Here is a 21,558-nt window from a genome sequence, read left to right on the forward strand (position 1 = left end):
ATCTTCCGTCGCTTTCCCAGGCCATAGCAGAGAGCTGGATGAGAAGTGGAGCAGCCAGGACTCAAATGGGCACCCACATGTGATGCCGGCACCACAGATGGAGACTTAGCCCACTAAGTCACAGCATTGTTCCCCAAATTAATATATTTTTTTTAAGATTTACTTATTTGAAAGTCATAGTTACAGAGACAGAGAGAGAGAGAGAAAGAGAGAGAAAGATCTCCCATCCAGTGTTTCACTCCCCAAGTTGCCACAACGGCCAGGGCTGAGCCAACTTGAACAAAGGACTGGGAACTTCTTCCCAGTCTTCCACGTGGTTGGCAGGGACCTAAGCACTTGGGTCATCTGCTGCTGCTTTCCAAGGCCATTAGCTGGGAGCAAGATCAGAAGTGGAGCAGCCAGGACACTAACTGGCACCCCTATGAGATGCCTGCTTTGCAGGCAGCAGCTTTACCCATTTTACCACAACACCAGCCCTGGGAAACTAATATTTTTGTTCCAGTAGTGAGGTTAGCTTCATTTTACCTTGACAGTGGTTCCCTAAGTTCATTACTATTTGTTCCATTTTACAGATGAGGTTGCCAAGGCATAGTGAAGCTTAGTAAATTGTTCAAGGTCACACAGATAGTAAATGGGAAATCTTTTCAAAAGTTAAAGAAAATGGAAGAACTGTGTTTTGTTGTTGTTTTTGAAAAGCAGAGAGACAGGAGGAGAGAGCTCCCATCTACTGGTTTTTCTCCAAATGCCTGCAATGGCTAGGGCTGGGCCACGTCAAAGCTACAACCAGGAACCCAATCTGTGTCTTCCACCTGTGTGGCAGGGACCTACAAATTTGAGCCGCTACTGCTGCCTCCCAGAGTTTTTGTTAGCAAAAAGATCAAATCATGAGCAGAGCCGGGACTCAAACAACAACACTGATATGGCATGCAGGTGTCTTAACTACCCATCCCTGAATAATTTTTTTAATTTATTTTATTTATTTGAAAGACAGAGTTACAGACAGAGGTAGAGACAGAGAGAGAGAGGTCTTCCATCCACTGGTTCACTCCCCAGATGGCCGCAACGGCCAGAGCCATGCTGATCTGAAGCCAGGAGCCTCCTCCAGGTCTCCCACGTGGGTGCAGGGGCCCAAGGACTTGGGCCATCTTCTACTGCTTTCCCAGGCCATGGCAGAGAGCTGGATCGGAAGAGAAGCAGCCAGGACTAGAACCAGCACCCATATGGGATGCTGGTGCTTCAGTCCAGGGCATTAACCTGCTACGCCACAGCGCCAGCCCCCTGAACAATTTTTAAAAAGGCTTACTATTTTGTTCTAGAGCTTCCACCCATTTGCAGTGATCAAGTCACCACTTGGGATGCCCACATCCCATTTTGGAGTGCCTGGGTTTATGTCCTGGCTACTGCACTTCTATTTCACCTTCCCTCTGATGCACACCCTGGGAGGCAGCAGATGATGGCCCAAGTACTTGGGTCCCTGTGACATCACATTGAATTCTGGGCTCCTGGCTTTGGCCTCACCCAGCATGGCTGTTGCAGGCATTTGAAACATAAACCAGTATGTGGAAGATCTGTCTGACTTTCAAATGAAATGAAAAAATAAACTTAAAAAATTAATGATACCTAATGTTGCTCCCCCTCTTCGTGGAGGAACGACACAGGACCCTGCGCTGTTCTTTCGTCTGCTCGGCCCTCCCCGGGTTTGCTGCTGGTTCTTCCCGGGTTGGCTACCGTCCCTTCCACCTCCGTGGAAGGGCGGTTCCCCCTAGCCACTTTCCCCACTTCCGCGGGGGAGCGGCACACCGTCGGCTGGCTCTCTCGGGGGCTGCACAGGTGTTCCTTCAGACAGATGTTCCTGGTGCATGTTGTCTCTCTCCTCCTTTATAGTCCTTTTCCACCAATCCCAACTCTGCTACCCACACGCCGAGTACGCTGCTCTCCTCCAATCAGGAGCAGGATCAGCTCCTGCAGGTCATCACTCAAGCTGGCGAGAGGCAGCTGCATAGAAGTTGTTACTCCCTTCTCAGCGCCATATTGTGGGAAAGCAGATGCATAGAATAAGTCTTAATTCCAGTAACTTAGTCTAGTCCGAGTTGCTCCCAGTTGCTCCCCACACCTAATACTTCCCCAAGGCAAATTAATTTTCTGCTGAGTAGAGAAATTAATTATTTAATTCCATAAATAATATGGAAGGGGGCCAGCATCTCATATGGCCATTTGAGTCCTGGCTGCTCTACTTCTGATCCAGCATCCTGCTAATGGTCCTGGGAAAGCGGTAGAGAATAGCCTAAGAGTTTGGGCCTCTGAACCTATGTGGGAGACTTGGAAGACGCTCCTGCTTCCTGTCTTCTGCATGGCCCAGTCCTGTCCATTGCAACCATCTGGGTAGTAAACCAGCAAATGGAAGACTGCTCTCCCTGTCTCTTCCTTCTCTCTTTCTCTCTCTGTAAATCTGCCTTTCAAATAAATAAAAGAAATATTTAAAATATATAATATGGAGAAACTATATAACTGGTTTATGCCTTAGATATTGCAGTTATGAATATTATCACTTGGAGTCCAGCTCAGTTTATGTTATCTTTAACACCTCTTCTTCATCCTCAATTTTGATTATTTCTTTGTTTAACCAAATGTTAATTCTCTCAATAGGAGAGAATCTAATTCATTATTCACCATATCTAATACTTTTCTTTAGTATTCTGGAATAAATATATGTACAAAAGTAGAATAATTGAACCTTGATGCCATATTTTTTTGCCTTTTTTTTATTTTTTTGGCAGAGTTATAGACAGAGAGAGAGACAGAGAGAAAGGTCTTCCTTCCATTGGTTCACTCCCCAAATGGCCGCTACGGCCGGCGCTACACCGATCCGAAGCCAGGAGCCAGGTGCTTCCTCCCGGTCTCCCATTTGGGTGCAGGGGCCCAAGCACTGGGCCATCCTCCACTGCCTTCCTGGGCCATAGCAGAGAGCTGGACTGGAAGAGGAGCAGCTGGGACTAGAACCCGGCGCCCATATGGGATGCCGGTGCCACAGGTGGAAAATTAACCAACTGAGCCACAGTGCCAGCCCCTTTGCCATTTTTTAAAAAAAGGTTTATTTATTCTGTTTGAAAGACAAAGTTAGAGAGAGGCAGGGGAGGGGGTCTTCTATCCACTGGTTCACTCCTCAGATGGCCACAATGGCCTGAGCTGCACAGATCTGAAACTAGAAGCCAGGAGCTTCTTTCACATCTCCCACTCAGGAACAAGGGCCCAAGGATTTGGGCCATCTTCTGCTTTCTCAGGCCATAGCAGAGAGCTGGAGCAGAAGACGAGCAGCCGGGACTAGAACCGACGCCCACATGGGATGCCAGCACTGCAGGTGGCAGCTTTACCTGCTACGCCATAGTGCTGGGCCCTGCAATATTGTAAAATAGGACATACCTGGGCCTTTTCTATTCATCACACTACCTTGTTATCTGCTGCAGTACCTAATATAGACTTAACTTCTTAATAAACATCGCTGACTACCTTAAAAGTATTTTGAAGATTATCTCATAAAATTTTGTGCTATAGGTGAGTAATTGTAAGCCATAATATATTAGATGACTTTTGCAATCACGGTAACTATTCATGAAGTACTAACATTTGTTGAAGGCTTAACAAGGTGCTTGGCACTACGCTGTGTAGTTTAGGAGCGGTATCTGACTTAATCCTCACCATGTGATTGTATGCAAATTATTGACAGAGCCATATACAGAATCTAAATCAGGAGAGTAAATCAGTACAATCCAATCCTGTTTTTACTATAGAACTGAATTTAAATAAGACTAAATAGATATAATTTAGTTGCCATGCACACAGTAATAGAATATTTTACCTAAAATGTGATTTTTTTTCTTATAATGAAATTGATTAAACTAAATTATAACAAATTTTCTATGGATTTGTTTTAGAAAGAAGATACTGACAGGCAGCTTTAGATATAATCCTTTGTGAATGTATATACATCAGTGTTTCTGAACCTTTGTTTCATTATTGTCTCCCTAAGGAGAATTTTTAGACAATTTTTACTAATCACTACATACCTTATACTCTGGTTTCTCTTCTGATCATATAAATCTTTCACCTTTTACTAATCACTCCATCCCATGAAATTTTAATACTAAAGATCTGTCATACATGTTTATATACTGTCTGTTTACCTATGCTTTATCCAGTAAAAGAGTAATGTTGTTTTCCCTCCCTCACTTCATTTTCTTGGCCCTGTGGAGAATGTGTGATGTAGAGGATGGTTCCATAATGTCACCTTCAATTCTGTGCTAAATCTTTTACATTTGTTCAGCCTATACCTGCTATGTAATAACGTCTTGTACTTTTCATTTTAATAAGTTTTTCAGACTTGTTTTGCACTCATTGGAGAAAAAGGTGTAACATGGGATGCGATAAAGCTGCAGATAAACATGTACACAGCACCAGTTTTACTTGGCGCCTTCCTGGGAGTTTTAAATATTATTCTGATCCTTACTGTATTAAGGTAATTAGATGGAAATAATGAACTAATTTTGTAGATTGTGAAATTTAACAAACTATGTCATTATTGCAGGGTAAGTATCCCTATGATGTCTTTATTTTGTTTTTGATGTCTGTAATTGTGTTCATATTTTTTAATCAGCTAAAGCATGTAGTACTGACAACTAAAATAATAAAAAACCTGATGAATGAGAACAGGTTATAAAGGTCTTTGAATATTCAAGGTTTGGTCTTGAGTTACCATGTTTCTTAGTAGGAGAGTGGCATGAAATAAACATGTTAAATAGATTAATAAATTAGTATCAGCCTTACATATGAAAGTTACTTATAATGTGTATGACCAGGCTTCACAGAGTTTATGGAAAATTCTTATTAACCTTTAAATCTATTTTTCTGTGAACTTTTTGAAGCCCCTCATCTCTTCTCTTATGTATTAAAAGAAATTTTCCAAAACTCAGAAGTTTGTTACTTTATATTTTTTAGAGTACTTTATCCAGTTATCCAAAGACATTGTGTAACTAATGTTTAAAATTACTGAAAAACTTAACATATTGACTCCAGTAATTCATGTGTGCTTTTGGATGAATTGCATAATTTTTTCATTTTATGTGATAATATGATAAGAATTACAACTTTTATCTTAACCTTATTGATTATATTGAGCTGGTAATAATTCCATTACTCAGAAGCCAGTCAAAGAAAGTATATCAGAATGTGAAAAAATTAGGATGCTAGTAATAAATTTAAACCATTTTTATATTAAGCATTTTATAGATGCAATATATGTTTTTCTTTTTAAGAGAACATCGTGTGGATGACTCAGGACGACAATATAAAAATGTTAATTTTGAAGAAGGTACTATTAACCTGTTTGACTAGATTACTATAATACTATCGATGTAGTTCCAGTGATTCTGCCTGTTTGGTGTTTACTTGGATTTTGCTTCTGAGGACAATATAGTGGATAATTGGGAAGATCTTCAAAGGAGAAAGTTACCCAAATTTTTTTTTTTTTTTTTTTTTTTAAGATTTATTTATTTAGGGGCTGGTGCTGTGGCATAGCAGGTAAAGCTGCCGTCTTCAGTGCGGGCATCCCATATGGGAGTCCCAGCTGTTCCATTTCCGATTCAGCTCTCTGCTATGGCCTGGGAAAGCAGTAGAAGATGGCCCAACCCCCTGGGTCCCTGCACCCGCGTGGGAAGACCCAGAGGAAGCTCCTGGCTCCTGGCTCCTGGCTTCAGATCGGCGCAGCTCTGGCTGTTGCGGCCACTGGGGAGTGAACCAGTGGATGGAAGACCTCTCTGTCTCTCTGCCTCTCCTTCTCTCTCTCAGTAACTCTGACTTTCAAATAAATAAATAAAGCTTTAAAAATTTTATTTATTTAAAAGGCAGAGCAACAGAGGCAAAAGGAGAGAGAGTGGCAGTGAGAGTAAGGGAGTTTTCTTCATTCTACTGGTTCACTCCACAAATGACTGGGCCATTCTCAAGTCAGGAGCCAGGAACTCTGTCTGGGTTTACTGTGTAAGTGGCAGGGGCCTGTGTACTTGGGCCTTCCTCCACTGCTTTCTCAGGAGTATTAGCAGGAAATTGTATTAAATGTGGAGTAGCTGGTGCGCCAATATAAGATGCTAGCATTGCAAGTGGTGGCTTGTTTCATAGCACCACAGTGCCAGTCCCTAAATTGATTAAAAAAAAAAAAAAAAAGGCCTGTCCATATCAGCTAGTTGGTGTTCATGACTGGCAAGGATAAACTAATTGCTAAAAATCATTTTATATTGTTTTCAAATAGCCAATATCCTAAACACTTTGAGATCTTTGGGATGATTTCAGTAACTTTATTACTAAATGTGCCTTTTTGTTTCCCTTGATTGTGAGAATCAATAGGGTTTCTCTTTTAAAATTTTATTATTTTGGTTTACTTTACAAATATACATTTTTACCCTTTAATCTTTCTCTGATGCAGAAGTAGGTATCCAATCTGGTAAGTAGGTCTATTTTATTAAATAAGCTGTTATAAAGGTACTGTTTATACCCTCCTTAGGAAGTAACCTGACATATGAATGAATACATCTCAATGCAATGTGTTTGCAAAGTTGTGGAACAGACAGTTTTGTTTTACCAAGTATTTTTATAACCATTTTATTTAATTTTCACAACAGAAATAGTGACAGATGTGGTAGAGTAAGAGCTGAGTGATGAGGAGCTACAGTTAGTTTTTGAACTAGGAAGCAGATACAACAATAGATTTCAGGCAGAAATTAATCTGGACGTGTGAAGACCTGAGCCAGGGCAGTGACTAAGAATGGAGAAGGGATAAGGAGTAATACACATACACATACACACACACACACACACACACACACGATTCTTGATAGATAAAGAATATTAAGGATTAGTAGGAGTTGTTTATGATGTCTGCCATCTTTAAAAGTTTTATGTATTTTTATTTGTTTGAAAGGCAGAGAGACAGGCAGTAAGAAAGAATTTTCCATTCATTGGTTCACTTTCCAAAATCCTACAACAGTCAGGGCTGGATCAGGTTGACCAGGAGCCTGGAACTCAGTCCAGGTCTTCTACATGGATGACAGGGACCCAAGTACTTGGGCCATCACCTGCTGCCTCCCAGGGTGTACATTAGCAGGAAGCTGGAATCAGAAATGAAGCTTTAACTGGATCCCAAGTACTGCAATATTGGATATGGGCATCCCAGGTAGGTTTTGATCACTGAGCCAAACACTCACCACAACTGCCAGGTTTTGATTTTAGATAACCAGAATAATGAGAGAGAGGAAATATTTAGGAAGAAAGGTTGGTTGAAAAGAAGAGTTAATTTGGACCAAGCTGGGTATACTGTTACCTAAGAATATAAAAAGATCCCAGAGGCATTTGCAATTTTGGCAGTAGAGGTCAAAGCTAGAGAAACAAATTTGAGAGTTGCCCAGTGAAAAGCACTACAGCAGCAAAGACAGTGGAGAGACTGGAAAGAATGGATAGATGAGTCCAGTGCAGCAAATGTTGTTGGATTTGGAGGATGGATAGGTGAGAATGTCTGAAAACTTTCCAAGTAAAAAGAACGACAGGATGAGTGATGGGGAAGTATTAGCAGTGGGTTATAAGCCACCTTTTCAAAAGATGAAAAATAGGATGCTAACATCAATGAACTATCTGTAGTTAAGAAGACAAGATTGAGGTACTGAGAAAGGCAGGATAGCTAAGAAGCAGTCTTAAAGACCTCGGAAGGGGGATAACAATGTAGATCAGTGCTTCATTAACTTTAATGTGCTTGGGGATTTACCTGGGAACCTTGTTAAAATGCACATTCTCGGGCCGGAGACGTGGCTCACTTGGTTAATCCTCCGCCTTGTGGCGCTGACATCCCAAATGGGTGCTGGATTCTAGTCCCAGTTGCTCCTCTTCCAGTCCAGCTCTCTGCCATGGCCCGGGAAGGCAGTGGAGGATGGCCCAAGTGCTTGGGCCCCTCGCACCCGCATGGGAGACCAGGAGGAAGCACCTGGCTCCTGGCTTTGGATCAGCGCAGCACCGGTCGTGGTGGCCATTTGGGGAGTGAACCAACGGAAGGAAGACCTTTCTGTCTCTCTCACTGTCTATAACTCTACCTGTCAAATAAATAAATAAAAAATAATGAACATTCTCATTCAGTAAGCCTGGGGTGGGGAGGCCTCCTCAGTAGGGCCAGATAAAATTCAGGATACCCATTTAAATTTAGGGCTCCTGCATCCTATATTGGAGTGCCTGAGTGTGAGTCACAGCTCTGCTCCTGACTCTAGCCAGTTTCCTGCTAATGCAGGAGGCAGCAAGTGTTGGGTCCCTGCCATCCACATGGAAAACCTGGGTTGAATTCTCAGCTCTGGAGCATTTGGGTAGTGAACTTGTACATGGAAGCTCTGTTTCTTTGTCTCTCAAAAAAAAATTGAATAGTGTTTTAGGATGTTCTACCCAGTTAAATTTGGATTTCAAATAAACAACAAATTGGTATAAATATGATCCAAATATTTCATAGGACATTGCTATACTGAAATTGCAAATATTGCATGGAACATATTGATACTAACAGTTGTTGTTTATCTCAGATTTAAATTAACTGGGTTCCTGTATTTTCGTTTACTTCCAAGTTTATAACAAATTGCCATTTGAGTTGATGCTGCTGTCTACAAACCATATTTTGAGTAGCAAAGATATAGAACCATGATGTGCAATACAGTAGCCACTAGTCACATATGGCTATTTACGTTTTTTTTTTTTTTTTTTTTTTTAGATTTATTTATTTGAGAGGCAGAGTTACAGACAGAGAGAGGGAGAGATAGAGAGGTCTTCCATCTGCTGGTTCACTCCCCAGATGGTTGCAACAGCCAGAGCTGGGCTGATCCAAAGCCAGGAGCTAGAAGCTTCTTCCAGGGGCCCAAGTACTTGAGCCATCTTCCACTGCTTTCCCAGGCCATTAGCAGGGAGCTAGGTTGAAAGTTAAGTAGCTGGGACTTGAACAGGTGCCAATATGGGATGCCAACACTACAGGCAAAGGCTTAACCCACTATGCCACAGTGCCAGCCCCAGCTATTTAAGTTGAAGTACTTTCAGGAAATTATTTCCCATCACACTAGCCATATTTCAGGTGTACAGTTTTGGGTATATGTATTGCATGGCACAGATGAAGGACATTTCCAACTTGTCACAGTTCTATTGGACAGCATTGTTCTAAAGCACAAACAGGAGTTTAAAGAGGAGAGATCTGTTTCTTTTGTGGGGTTTTTAGAAACTTCAAAATAATTATATAAAATAAGATTTTTAAATTTTAATAATTGGATAAAATATATCTGATTAAAGTTTCTATAGTTATTTTAATTGTAAAAGTAATTTAGGCTTAAAGAAATTATCAGGATAGAATTATAATTTCTTATCACACAGCATTTGCATCAATATATTAATGTACTCTTTTCTTAACATTCCTATAATGAGGCTATCCATCCAGTCCTGAAAATTTGCTATGCAGCATTTCTTAGATTCCTCATTGAAAACCAACACTGAATAGAAGCTGCAGGAAACCAGCTGCATATGATGCAAACTCCAGCCTGACTTTAGGCAATGTTGAGATTTGATTTAAAGTAGTAATGACCAGCTTCTAGCTGATGATTGAGAATCGGGGAGGTCTGTCAAAAATAACACAAGGGCCACAAGGACCAAGGCTTACCCTTCACAAGGATCTGGACATAGATACTTTTTTTTTTTTTTTTTTTTTTGACAGGCAGTGGACAGTGAGAGAGAGAGAGAGAGAAAGGTCTTCCTTTTGCCGTTGGTTCACCCTCCTATGGCTGCCGCGGCCTGCGTGCTGCACTGATCCAATGGCAAGAGCCAGGTACTTCTCCTGGTCTCCCATGGGGTGCAGGGCCCAAGGATTTGGGCCATCCTCCACTGCACTCCCTGGCCACAGCAGAGAGCTGGCCTGGAAGAGGGGCAACCGGGACAGACTCCGGCGCCCCGACTGGGACTAGAACCCAGTGTGCCGGCGCCACAAGGTGGAGGATTAGCCTAGTGAGCCGCGGCGCCGGCTATGGACATAGATACTTAATTCCCCCCCTAGCAGGGCAGACTAATTCCACTGCTACTTATTGAGAAGGAATTCCTTCTCAGTAGTCCTGAGATAGAAAGGCAGGCACTGTTAGAAACAAGTCATAGAAACTGACTGTGCTTTGAAAAACTGTACCCTCTTCCCTCCTGCCAGTGCACAGACGATGAGGGACACATAAATAGACACATTCCTCTAATACTTACCTGACTCATGCTGAGTAAGTGGATCAATTACAAAACAGCTTGAGGGATATGTAAAGTGGATGTGTATGGCTACATATTTCTTAGTTATATCAGGAATACCTTGGGCTGCCTGTGTAGTTTAACTACATAGTTGAAGGTGAGAAGTCAGTACAGTCACTTTGCTCTTCTAATTTATAAAGCCACCATCAAATCCTGGTTGTGTCTTTACAAGAATACAAATGATACCCTAAGGATTTTTTTAACTAATTTTGTAATAGCATTAAAATTCAAAAAATATGTATCCATTGGAGTGAATCAGAAGTGTGAACTGATTTAATAAACTATTTGAGTTCTTCATGAAGTGTATGTAATTTTAAGATTTAGGTAAGATAGAAAAATTTCTGCAACTGAAATTTAAAGTAAATGTATTTAGTATAAAATCATTTTATTACAGAATTCTCTAACTTGCATTTCTATTTTGAATTGAGAGATACCAAATAGAAAATAGATCTGAGAATTTTCTATAGATAATATAATTGAAGTCTTTATATCTCTAGGGATAAAATTTTCTTTACTTTTAAATGCCATTTAAAAATTATTTCTGTCATAAATCCTATAACTTTCAAACTTCTTTACAGTTTAAAAATTATTTTAAATGTTTGCTTATAAGATTTTCTATGTGTAATTTCTACATTGTTTTATTGTCCTAAGGAAAATTAGTTATATAGGTAATACAATTTTTCTCCTATTTGCCCTTAGTAAATACAGATGAAGTTCAGTTTCCCCAAGGAAATATTGATCAAGTTGCTGTTGTGGCCACCAATATTCTGTTCTTTGTGGTTCTGTTTATCTTTGCCCTTTTTGAAACGTAAGTTTTATTCTATTATGTAAATCAGACTATATAGCAACCTGTATTTCTTTGTTTTTTGGCGACTCAACCTGTATTTCTTAATGCAATGTTAATTAGGGCTATTGTGGTTACCAGAAAGGCATATTTGTTATTCTCATGATGTGAAAGATATATAAATTTCATGTTTTTAAACTTGAATGTAGTTAATTCTGCATAGTTTTACTGCTCTATCTTGCTGTATTTTTTTTTTTTTGTTCTTTTTAAAGATTTATTTATTTATTTGAAAGAGTTAGAGAGAGAGACAGAGATCTTCCATCAGCTGGTTCACTTCCCATATGGCTACAACAGCAGGAGCTGGGCCAATCCAAAACCAGGAACTAGGAACCAGGAGCTTCTTCCAGGTCTCCCACATTGGTGTAGGGGCCTAAGCATGTGGGCCATCTTCCATTGCTTTCCTAGATACATTAGCAGGGAGCTGGATCAGAAGTGGAGCAGCCAGAATTCGAACAGGTGCCCATGTGGGATGCCAACACTGCAGGTGGCAGCTTAACCTACTGTGCCACAGCACCAGCCCCTCTTGCTGTCTTACAAAGAAATCTGTTTCACTAGTCTTTCCCCCTTCCATTTTGTTAAAAAAAAGATTTATTTATTTGAAAATCAGAGTTAGAGAGAGATATTCCATCTGCTGATTCACTCCCCAAGTGACTGCAATGCTCAGGGCCAACTTCTTCCAGGTCTCCCAAGTGGGTGCAGGGGCCCAAGCACTTGGATCATCTTCCACTGCTTTCCCAGGCCATCAGCAGGGAGCTGGATCAGCAAAGGAGCAGCCGGGACATGAAACGTCGCCCATGTGGGATGCCACTGCCACAAGCAGAGGCTTAGCTTACTATGTTACAATGCCGGCCCCAATGAAATTTTTATTTTCAAAATTATTGAGGTAGAAAGTTTTTTAATCTTGGGGCCTACACTGTGGCATAGTGAGTAAAGCCGCCGCCAGCAGTGCTGGCATTCCATATGGGTGCTGGTTTGAGTCTTGGCTGCTCTACTTGGCCTGGGAAAGCAGTGGAAGATGGCCCAAGTCCTTGGGCCTCTGGACCAATGGGGGAGACCTGGAAGAAGCTCCTGGCTCCTGGCCTCGGATTGGCACAGCTCCATCCATTGGGGCCAACCGGGGAGTGAACCAGCAGATGGAAGACCTCTCTCTCTGTCTCCCTGCCTCTCCTTCTCTCTGTGTGTAACTCCGACTTTCAAATAAAATAAATAAATCTTTTTTTTAAAGATTTATTAATTTATTTGAGAGACAGAGTTGCAGACAGAGCTGTGCCCATCTGAAGCCAGGAACCAGGAGCATCCTCTGGTTCTCCACATGGGTGCAGGGGCCCAATCACTTAGGCCAACACCGGCTGCCTTCCCAGACCATCAGCAGGAAGCTGGATTGGAAGAGGAGCAGCTGGGACTTGAACCAGTGCCCATATGGGATGCTGGTGCTGCAGGCGAAGGATTAATCCACTGTGCCACAGCGCCGGCCCCATAAATAAATCTTTTAAAAAAAAGTTTTACTCATCTATTTTTTGATGACCTTTTGGTGAAACGGGCATTACACAAAATGTACCATTCTAAATATATTTTTAATGATTATTTATTTATTTGAAAGGCAGAGATACAGAAAGATGAAGAGAGGGAGAGAGATCATCCATTTGCAGGTTCACTACAATGGCTGCAATGGCTGGAACTGGGCTGATTCAAAGCTAGGAGCCAAGAGTATCTTCTGGGTCTCCCACATGGGTGTAAGGGCCTAAGCCCTTGGGCCATCTTCTACTGCTATTCCAGGCACATTAGCAGGCACCTGGATTGGAAGTGCAACAGCTGGGGCCCATATTGGATGCTGACACTGCAGGACCACATTTTAACTCCATCAGCTCCATTTTAACTATTCTTAACATGTAAAATTCATTGTCATTAAGTACATTCACAATGTTGGGCAACTGTGTTCATTATAAATTTTTTTTTTTTTTTTTTTTTTTTTTGACAGGCAGAGTGGACAGTGAGAGAGAGAGACAGAGAGAAAGGTCTTCCTTTGCCGTTGGTTCACCCTCAATGGCTGCCACGGGCGGCGTGCTGCAGCCGGCACACCGCGCTGATCCGAAGGCAGGAGCCAGGTGCTTCTCCTGGTCTCCCATAGGGTGCAGGGCCCAAGCACTTGGGCCATCCTCCACTGCACTCCCGGGCCATAGCAGAGAGCTGGCCTGGAAGAGGGACAACCGGGACAGAATCCGGCGCCCCGACTGGGACTAGAACCCAGTGTGCCGGCGCCGCAAGGCGGAGGATTAGCCTAGTGAGCCGCGGCGCCGGCTATAAATTTTCATAACCTTTTTATCATTCTAGACTTATCCATTAAACAAGAGCCTCTCAGACTCATCCATGTAGTCCCTGGTAGCATCTATTCTACCTTCTTTTTCTATTAATTTGCTTGTTCTAGGTACGTCATGCAAGCTGAGTCATACAGTGTTTTCTTTTTGTTTCTGCCTTATTTCACTTAGCATGATGATTGCAAGGTTCATCATATTGTAGAATTCAGTAGAATTTTTTAACTTTTTATAGCTAAATAACATTGTCCTTTTATCCATTGGTGGACACTTAGTTGTTTTCACTTTTTGACTATTGTGAAAAATGCTGCTATGAATATTGATATATCAGTTTGAGCCTCTCCTTTCAATTCTTTGAGGTGCAATCGCTGAATCATATGACAGTTCTGTGTTTAACTTTGAGAAACCACCAAAGTATTTTCTATGTCAACTCATCTGATTTTAGAATTCAAAATGTTGTATTTTAGGGAAAAAAAGCCTTTTTTTATAATTTAATTTTGTAGTCAGTTAACAGAAGGAGACAGAATATAGGAAAAGTAAGGAAGGAGACAGAGTCATATTAAAGGAAGAGTCACATTCAAAGACAGGGAGAAAAATACATACTTTCAAAGTTAGGGATGGAAATAACAGAAAGGGGGCCAGCACTGTGGCATAGTGTGCTAAGATGCCGCCTGCAGTGCCAGCTGCTCCACTTCCAATCTAGCCCTCTACTATGGTCTGGGAAAGCAGTAGAAGATGTTTGCTGCACCCACGTCAGAGACCCAGAAGTTCCTGGCTTCGGATGGACCCAGCTCCAGCTGTTGCTGCCATTTGGGGAGTGAACCAGCGGATGGAAGACCTCTCTCTCTCTCGCTCGCTCTCACTCTCTCTCTCTCTTCCTCTGTAACTCTGCTTTCAAATAAATAAATAAACCTCTAAAAAAAAAGGAAATAATTGAGAAACAAAAAGTTCAGTAGTTTTAGTAACTTAATAATTTGTTTTAGTAACTTAATAATTATAATAGTTACATTATTATATGTTATATATATTATGTAACTGTTATAATAGTTACATTATTATTATGTTGAAAACAGGACACTTTTTGTTTTAATTACTTATTTATTTAAGAGACAAAGAGACAGACCTAGAGACAGAGCTCTCATTTGCTGGTTCATGCCCCAAATGCCCACAAGAATGAGGTTGAGCAGGGGCTGAAATCGAGAGCTGGAGACTCAATCCAGGTCTTCCACGAGAGTGGCAGGAACCCAATTATTTGAGCCATTACTGCTACCTCCCAGGGTTTGTAGTAGCAGAAAGCTGAGTCAGGAACTAGGACTCAAACTCAGGTCAAGTGGACACTTTAAACCAAAATATAACCATTATTTCGTTATGTTGCAATGATAGCTATGATTGATTTAGTTTGTTTATTGTATTTTTCAGGTTTTTTGCAACATGCCTATGTTATTCATATAATTAAAATATTAAAAAACTAAAAATGAATAGGCAAGCTTAGGAGATTATATATGTAATAGCAAATATGTTTTAAATGTGTTCATACTTTTGCTTATATCATCACTAAAAGGGTTGCAAATTCTTAAATGTAGGTAGGTATCATTATTAAAGCTTATGTTTATTAGTTGTAACAATTATGATTGAAATAAAATAAGAATAATGTTTTTGATTTTCTTAGCATCCTTACACCGTTAACTATGGATATGTATGCCTGGACTCAAGAACAAGCTGTATTTTATGATGGAATAATACTTGCTGCCCTTGGAGTTGAGGCAGTTCTTGTTTTCATGGGCGTTAAAATACTTTCCAAGAAGTAAGTTAGATGTTTTTGTTTCTTTTAAAAAAATGAAATAAGAAACAGAAGTAACAATGCAAATGAATGTGCTAGTAAAATAGTTTAAATTGTTTTTATTTAATAAAGTATGATAAATAATTTTTCTCATTATATGTTGTAGTCCTTGAAAGTTTGCAAACATATTTAAAATTTATCTAGAGAATATATTTTTATACCCTGTGATATTTCTTTGGTAAAGCAATATTCTTTTTTTTAACTTTTTAATTTATTTTTCTATTATGCCCAAACAGGCCATTTATTAGTATAGGCTCATCATTTCACAAAGTATATCACAGAAAAGGAAAATGGAAGACTCATACTTTGGGGCTCTAGTGGATTACTAAACCTGATGGTGGTCACTAGGAAAGTTCTAAGAAATTCTATTAGGTTGGCCAGAAAGGCCAGATTCAAGTAGATAAATTACAGGCACAGGGGGACAGCATACCATCTTTCTGCCTTTCTACCCAGGCAGACTGCTTCAGGAGAATAGAACCTCTCTCTCTCTCTCTCACTGTCCACTCTGCCTGTCAAAAAAAAAAAAAAAAAAAAAAAAGGGTATAGCTAGAATTCAGGCTACAATTTAGGAAACTTTAAAAACAAACAAATGAAAATATGTTAAAGTGAGAAAGACACCTATTTTAAGTCAAATCTTAACATTAGTTTTTCTGGTTTTGTTCAGAATAGGAAATTGAGTTACTGGGGATTTCAACAGATACCCCAAATAGGAACTTATTTTTATTCTGCACTTCCACATTAATAACCATAAATTCTCTTCTAAAACCAGAATAATTCTGAATTCCAAAGAGAACCAATTCCTTCTAAAATTAGGAATTATCTCCATGTCCACTGGAGAAATAAGATCTGCCTAAGTATGCCTACAAAACGTTGGAGGCCAATAATGTTTTTTTTTCTATGCTGAGAAATGAAAAATCTTGGGACTCTGCAAGACACACAAAAGTTCTTTTCCTTCTCCCAATAAATTATAAGAATTTAAAGTGTAAATACAGGAGGGCTTTAAGTGAAAATAAAAAAAGACAAAAAAGAAATTAAAAAAAGAAAATGGACATATCAACTGGAAAAATGTCTCACCTTCATTCAGTGCTTCTACCTCCCAGTCAGTCATTTTATCACCACAGCTGTAGTCATGTGAAGAAATCCTTAAAACATGCCTGATATATATACAGATATGCATATCTGTGTATATGAGATATATAAAATTTTATTTAAATAAAAGAGAAAGCTAGAATCAGCAATATATCTTGCAGGACTGCTGTAGGCCAGGACTTTAATCCACTGTGCCACAGCACCAGCCCCAACAAAAATTGTCATGTCATCAGATATCCAGATGATACTTAGATTTTCTCTACTGTTGCAAGTGTTTCTTTTGTCTTTTTTGTTTAATGTTGTTTGCTCATTTGACTCAGCTTCTTAAGTTTCTTAGTTTTCTTTTAATGGATAGGTTTCTTTGTTTCTTTCTCCTTACAAGCTAAAAGATGTTTGCACTATAGTTTTCCACATTTTGGAACTTACTGATTGCATCACTGCAATATTTCTGAAGCATTTTCCTCTGTCTACTTTATTTCTTGAAAACCAATATTTGGCATCTAAAAGCTTGATAAGATTAGGGTGCAATTTGTGGGAAGAATGGTAAAGGTGGCATTATGTGTTTACATCAGAGGAAATAGAATGTTTCACTTAATCTCTTCCTATAATGTAATTGGCCATTGCTCCTTCCCTAGACCCACTAACTGAATAATGGATCATTGCAAAATGCTGGTAGAATTGGTCCTCTATATTCAGAAGTTCCACATCCAGAAACTCAACCAACTGTAGAGCAAAAATATTTAGGGGAAAAAGAACTGCTCCACTGAACATGTCAAACATGGCCTAAACCTTTACATAACATTTACCTTGTATTAGGCATTATATGTAATCTAGAGATGATTTAAAGTACATAGGAGGATTATGAAAGTTATATGCGAGTACGGTGCCATTTTAGCTGAGAGCCTTGAGCATCTGCAGATTTTGGTGTCTGAGGTAGGTCCTGGAACCAGTCCCCTGCAGATGCTGTGTGATGGCTGTGTGTTACTTTGTCACTCCTTTATTGACTTGTGAGAATACTGCCTATGAAGAGAACCTTCCCCTCCCCAGCTGTTTGATTTACCTGAAGTACAGTCTATAGGAAAGGCAGAGTAAATAATTGTTTATTAACAGTATTTAAAAGGAATAGATTGGTTCCCTAACATCCTGAAGAAGTGATTAATGAATATTTTATTTATAGAGCTTATAGATTTTAACACTTTCATAAGTTGTAGTCCACTGCCAATATTATTTTATAGGTGTTCACAATGTCACTTATTTTTCTTATTTTAATTAATGTGATAATTATACATATTTATGGGGCACAGTGTGATGGTTCAATATTTATAAAATATAATGAGCAAATCAGAGTAATTAGCTTTTCCATCTCCTTAAACGGGTATCATTTCTTTTTTCTTGGGAACTTCACATTCCTTTCTGCCTTCCTAGTTCTTTATAAGATATGTAATAAACTTTATGAATAGTAGTCCCCCTACTGTGCTGTAGACCATCAGAACTATTCCTCTTATGCAGCTGTATCTCGGTACCTATTATCTACTTCCCTTTATCTTCTGCCCAACCTCCCATCCTAACCTCTAGTGACCACTATTCTACTCTTTACCTCTGTTTTATAAAAAATCAAGATTTATTTATTTGTTTGAAAGCCAGAGTAACAAAGAAGAGAGATATTCCATCTATTAGTTCACACTCCAAATGCTTCCAAGAGCCAGGGGGTAGGCCAAGCCAAAGCCAGGAGCAAGGAACTCCATCCAGGTTTCCCATGTGGGTGGCAGGAACCCAGTCACTTGGGCCATCATTCACTGCCTCTCAGGTACATTAGCAGGAAGCTGGACTGAAAGCATGGATTAGCCTGAACCCAAACCATGCACTGCAATATGGGCTACTGAAGTCTCAAATGGTGGCTCAACTCTGTACCGTGACATCCAACCCTACTCCTTGCTTCTATGAAATCAACTTTTTTTAGTTTCCACATACAAATGAGAGCTTGCAGTATGTGTTTCTGTGCTTAACTTATTTCACTTAACATAATGTAGTCTAATTCATCCATTTTGCTGCAGATGGCAAGATTTCATTTTTTATGGCTGATAATCCATTGTGTGTTTGTGTTTTTTTAAATGCTTTATCCATTAATGGACACCTTGGTTGATTCCATATCTTGGCTATTGTGAATACTGCTGCCATAAACATGGAAGTGAAAGTATTTTTACATTGTCAACATTTGGGGCCACTTCTTCAAGTTGACTAAGTCCTTTTGTCATAACTTCATAGTCACTGATAGTTTCTTTGCTTTCTGATGTGAAAAGATGTCTGTGCTTAGCTTCCACATTTTCTGTCCTACACCTGAAGTCAACAATTTTTCTTAATTCTGTTTAATGGGAAATTATATTTAGCATTCATATTTGATATATCACTAAGTGACATGACACTATTTTATTTATAGTTTTATAGTTTTTCTAATTGTAAAAGTAAGAGAACTCAGAGTGTTTCATTTTAAAGTTACAGAGTTTGTGTTCTTGAACAGGATTGGTGAGCGTGCTATTCTCCTGGGAGGACTCATCGTTGTGTGGATTGGCTTCTTTATCTTGTTACCTTGGGGAAATCAGTTTCCCAAAATTCAGTGGGAAGGTATAGCCATACATAATTTTAATGTTTTATTATTAATCTAAAATTAACAAGTAATACACTGAGCTAATTTTGTTTTTATAGATTTACATAATAACTCAATCCCTAATACCACATTTGGGGAAATTATTATTGGTCTTTGGAAATCTCCCAGAGAAGATCACAGTGAAGGACCAACTGGTTGTCCAATTGAACAAGCATGGTGCCTCTACACCCCAGTGATCCACCTGGCCCAGTTCCTCATATCAGCTGTGCTCATTGGGATAGGCTATCCAGCCTGCAATGTCATGTCCTATACATTATATTCAAAAATTCTAGGACCAAAGCCTCAGGTAAGCCAGCTACTCTGACTTTGCAGTTGTGTGAAATATAGTTAGAAGCACTCAAAATTCTTGCTACTGTTCTGTTTTTCACAAAGGCTGCTTTGAGAGATTTTAAAAAATTTTTTTGTAGCATTTTAAAATTAAAAATACAACTTTTGTTAAGTATTTACAAGATTTATATACACACATTTAACAAACAGTACCCTATTGGAACCTAATTTAGAAATTATGAACTCAAAATCAGTTTCATAGGAAAAAAGTCTAAAGCATAAATTTCAGAAACTCATTCTTAGAGGAGATATTAGGTAAGAATCAAAATTTATAGTCTAATTTAGATCAGGGCTTAATTTCATCTGCTAGAACTACTAAGAGATGAAAACACAACAGTCTTTTCTTGTTTCTTTTTCTTTTTCTTTTATTTGACTGCTAGAGTTAGTGAGAGAGAGAGAGGGAGAGACAGAGAGAAAGGTCTTCCTTTTCCTTGGCTCACCCCACAAATGGCTGCTACAGCAGGCGCTGCGCTGATCCGAAGCCAGGAGCCAGGTGCTTCTCCTGGTCTCCCATGTGGGTGCAGGGCCCAACCACCTGGGCCATCCTCCACTGCCTTCCCGGGCCACAGCAGAGAGCTGGACTGGAAGAGGAGCAACCGGGACTAGAACCCGGCCCATATGGGATGTTGGCGCCGCAGGTGGAGGATTAACCTAGTGAGCCACAGCGCCAGCCCCCAACACAACAGTTTTAAAAGTTTATAGCAGCTATGTATGTTTTAAAATTAGATTTTAAGTGAGAATTCCAAATTCATTATGTAAGGTTAGGGAAAAATAGCAAAAATGAAGAAAATTATAAAAGAGACAAGTCCTACTCTGTTTGGCATAAATATGCTTCTGCTCTGGTCCTTTCTATGCTTATGTAAATGGGTGTGTGTCACACACCAGGAGTATATCATACTGTTTTGTAATCTGCTTTTTCAAAAATGTGACAATGTTTTGTGAATATTCAGTGCTTTTTAATTTGATTTTTGAGAACCATTTTTGTTTAATTTATGTGAAAGGTATACACACACACACACACACACACACACCACTCCTATCTGCTGGTTCACTCCTACAGTGTTTACAATGGCTGAGACTAGCCCAGGCTGAAGCTGGGAGCAAGGAACTCAATTGGTCTCCCATATAGGTATTAGGAACCTGATTACTTGGGCCATTACTGCTGTTTCCCAGGGTCTGCCTTAGTAGAAGCTGGAGTAAGGAAACCAGGTACTCCAGTATAGGACATGGGCATCTTAACACTAACTGCTTGCCTTTAGAGAATGTATGTATGTATGTATGTACCATAATCCTATTATTGTACACTTAGATTATTAATTATTTTTAGTAGCAGTTATTCAAATGACCACAGAATAGGGGCTGGTGCTGTGGCTCAGTGGATGAACGCCACAGCGTGCAGCACTGCCATGCCATATGGGTGCCAGTTCAAGTCCCAGCTGCTCCACTTCAGATCCAGCTCCCTGCTAATGCACCTGAGAAAGCAGTGGAGAATAGCCCAAGTGATGAGGCCACTTCACCCATGTGGGAGACCTGGAGGAAGCTCCTGGCTCTTGGCTTTGGCCTGGCTCAGCCCTGGTTGTTGCTGCCTTTAGGGGAGTGAACCAGCGGATGGAAGACCTGTCTGTCTGTCTGTAACTCTGCCTCTCAAAAAATAATTTAAAAAAAAAATGGCTACAAAATAAATTTATCATCTTCCTCTTTAAAAATTACACCAAGGTTGGGCATTTCATCCAGCTGTAAGATACAGGTTAGGACACTTCCTTTCTCCGCTGGGAGTACCTGGGTTTGATTACCAACTCTGGCTTCCAGTTTCTTGGTAATGTGGACTCTGGGAGGCGGTGGAAATGGTACAAGTAGTTGGATTCTTTCCAGTCAAGTAGGACACCTGGATTGTGTGCCTGGTTCCTGGCTTCAGCCCCCTAGCTGTTGCAGGTATCTAGGGAGTAAACCCATGCATGGAAGCTGTTTCTCTGCCTCTCAGATAAAGAGGAATTTTTTAAGAATTAAAAGTAAATAAAAATTAAACTAATATCTTCACATTTTCAAAACAAAAATTAATTTTCTCTATTGAAAGAAGACAAACTTAGTAGCTGTGTTATCGTTATAAAGTAAGACATTTTGATAACTTTTGAACATAAAAGATGTA

General features: G+C 39.8%; 1 protein-coding gene across 13 annotated transcripts in view; it reads left to right on the plus strand.

Annotated features, from left to right (window-relative positions):
* MFSD8 (major facilitator superfamily domain containing 8) overlaps positions 1–21,558 on the plus strand; it is a 51,395-nt gene that overhangs the window by 25,496 nt on the left and 4,341 nt on the right. For 12 of the 13 annotated variants that reach the window (XM_051819872.3, XM_051819870.3, XM_089302507.1 and 9 more), the window contains 6 exons: positions 4,369–4,513; positions 5,310–5,365; positions 11,035–11,143; positions 15,161–15,295; positions 18,939–19,042; positions 19,124–19,371. In XM_051819872.3, the coding sequence (XP_051675832.3) occupies positions 4,369–4,513; positions 5,310–5,365; positions 11,035–11,143; positions 15,161–15,295; positions 18,939–19,042; positions 19,124–19,371 (797 nt within the window). The remainder of the gene's footprint in view (positions 1–4,368; positions 4,514–5,309; positions 5,366–11,034; positions 11,144–15,160; positions 15,296–18,938; positions 19,043–19,123; positions 19,372–21,558) is intronic. The other variant, XR_016211980.1, reaches the window with a different exon arrangement.

The sequence above is a fragment of the Oryctolagus cuniculus genome, chromosome 8 (genome assembly GCF_051225735.1).
Source record: "Oryctolagus cuniculus isolate XC-2025 breed Fujian yellow rabbit chromosome 8, ASM5122573v1, whole genome shotgun sequence".
In the NCBI taxonomy this organism is placed as follows: domain Eukaryota; kingdom Metazoa; phylum Chordata; class Mammalia; order Lagomorpha; family Leporidae; genus Oryctolagus; species Oryctolagus cuniculus.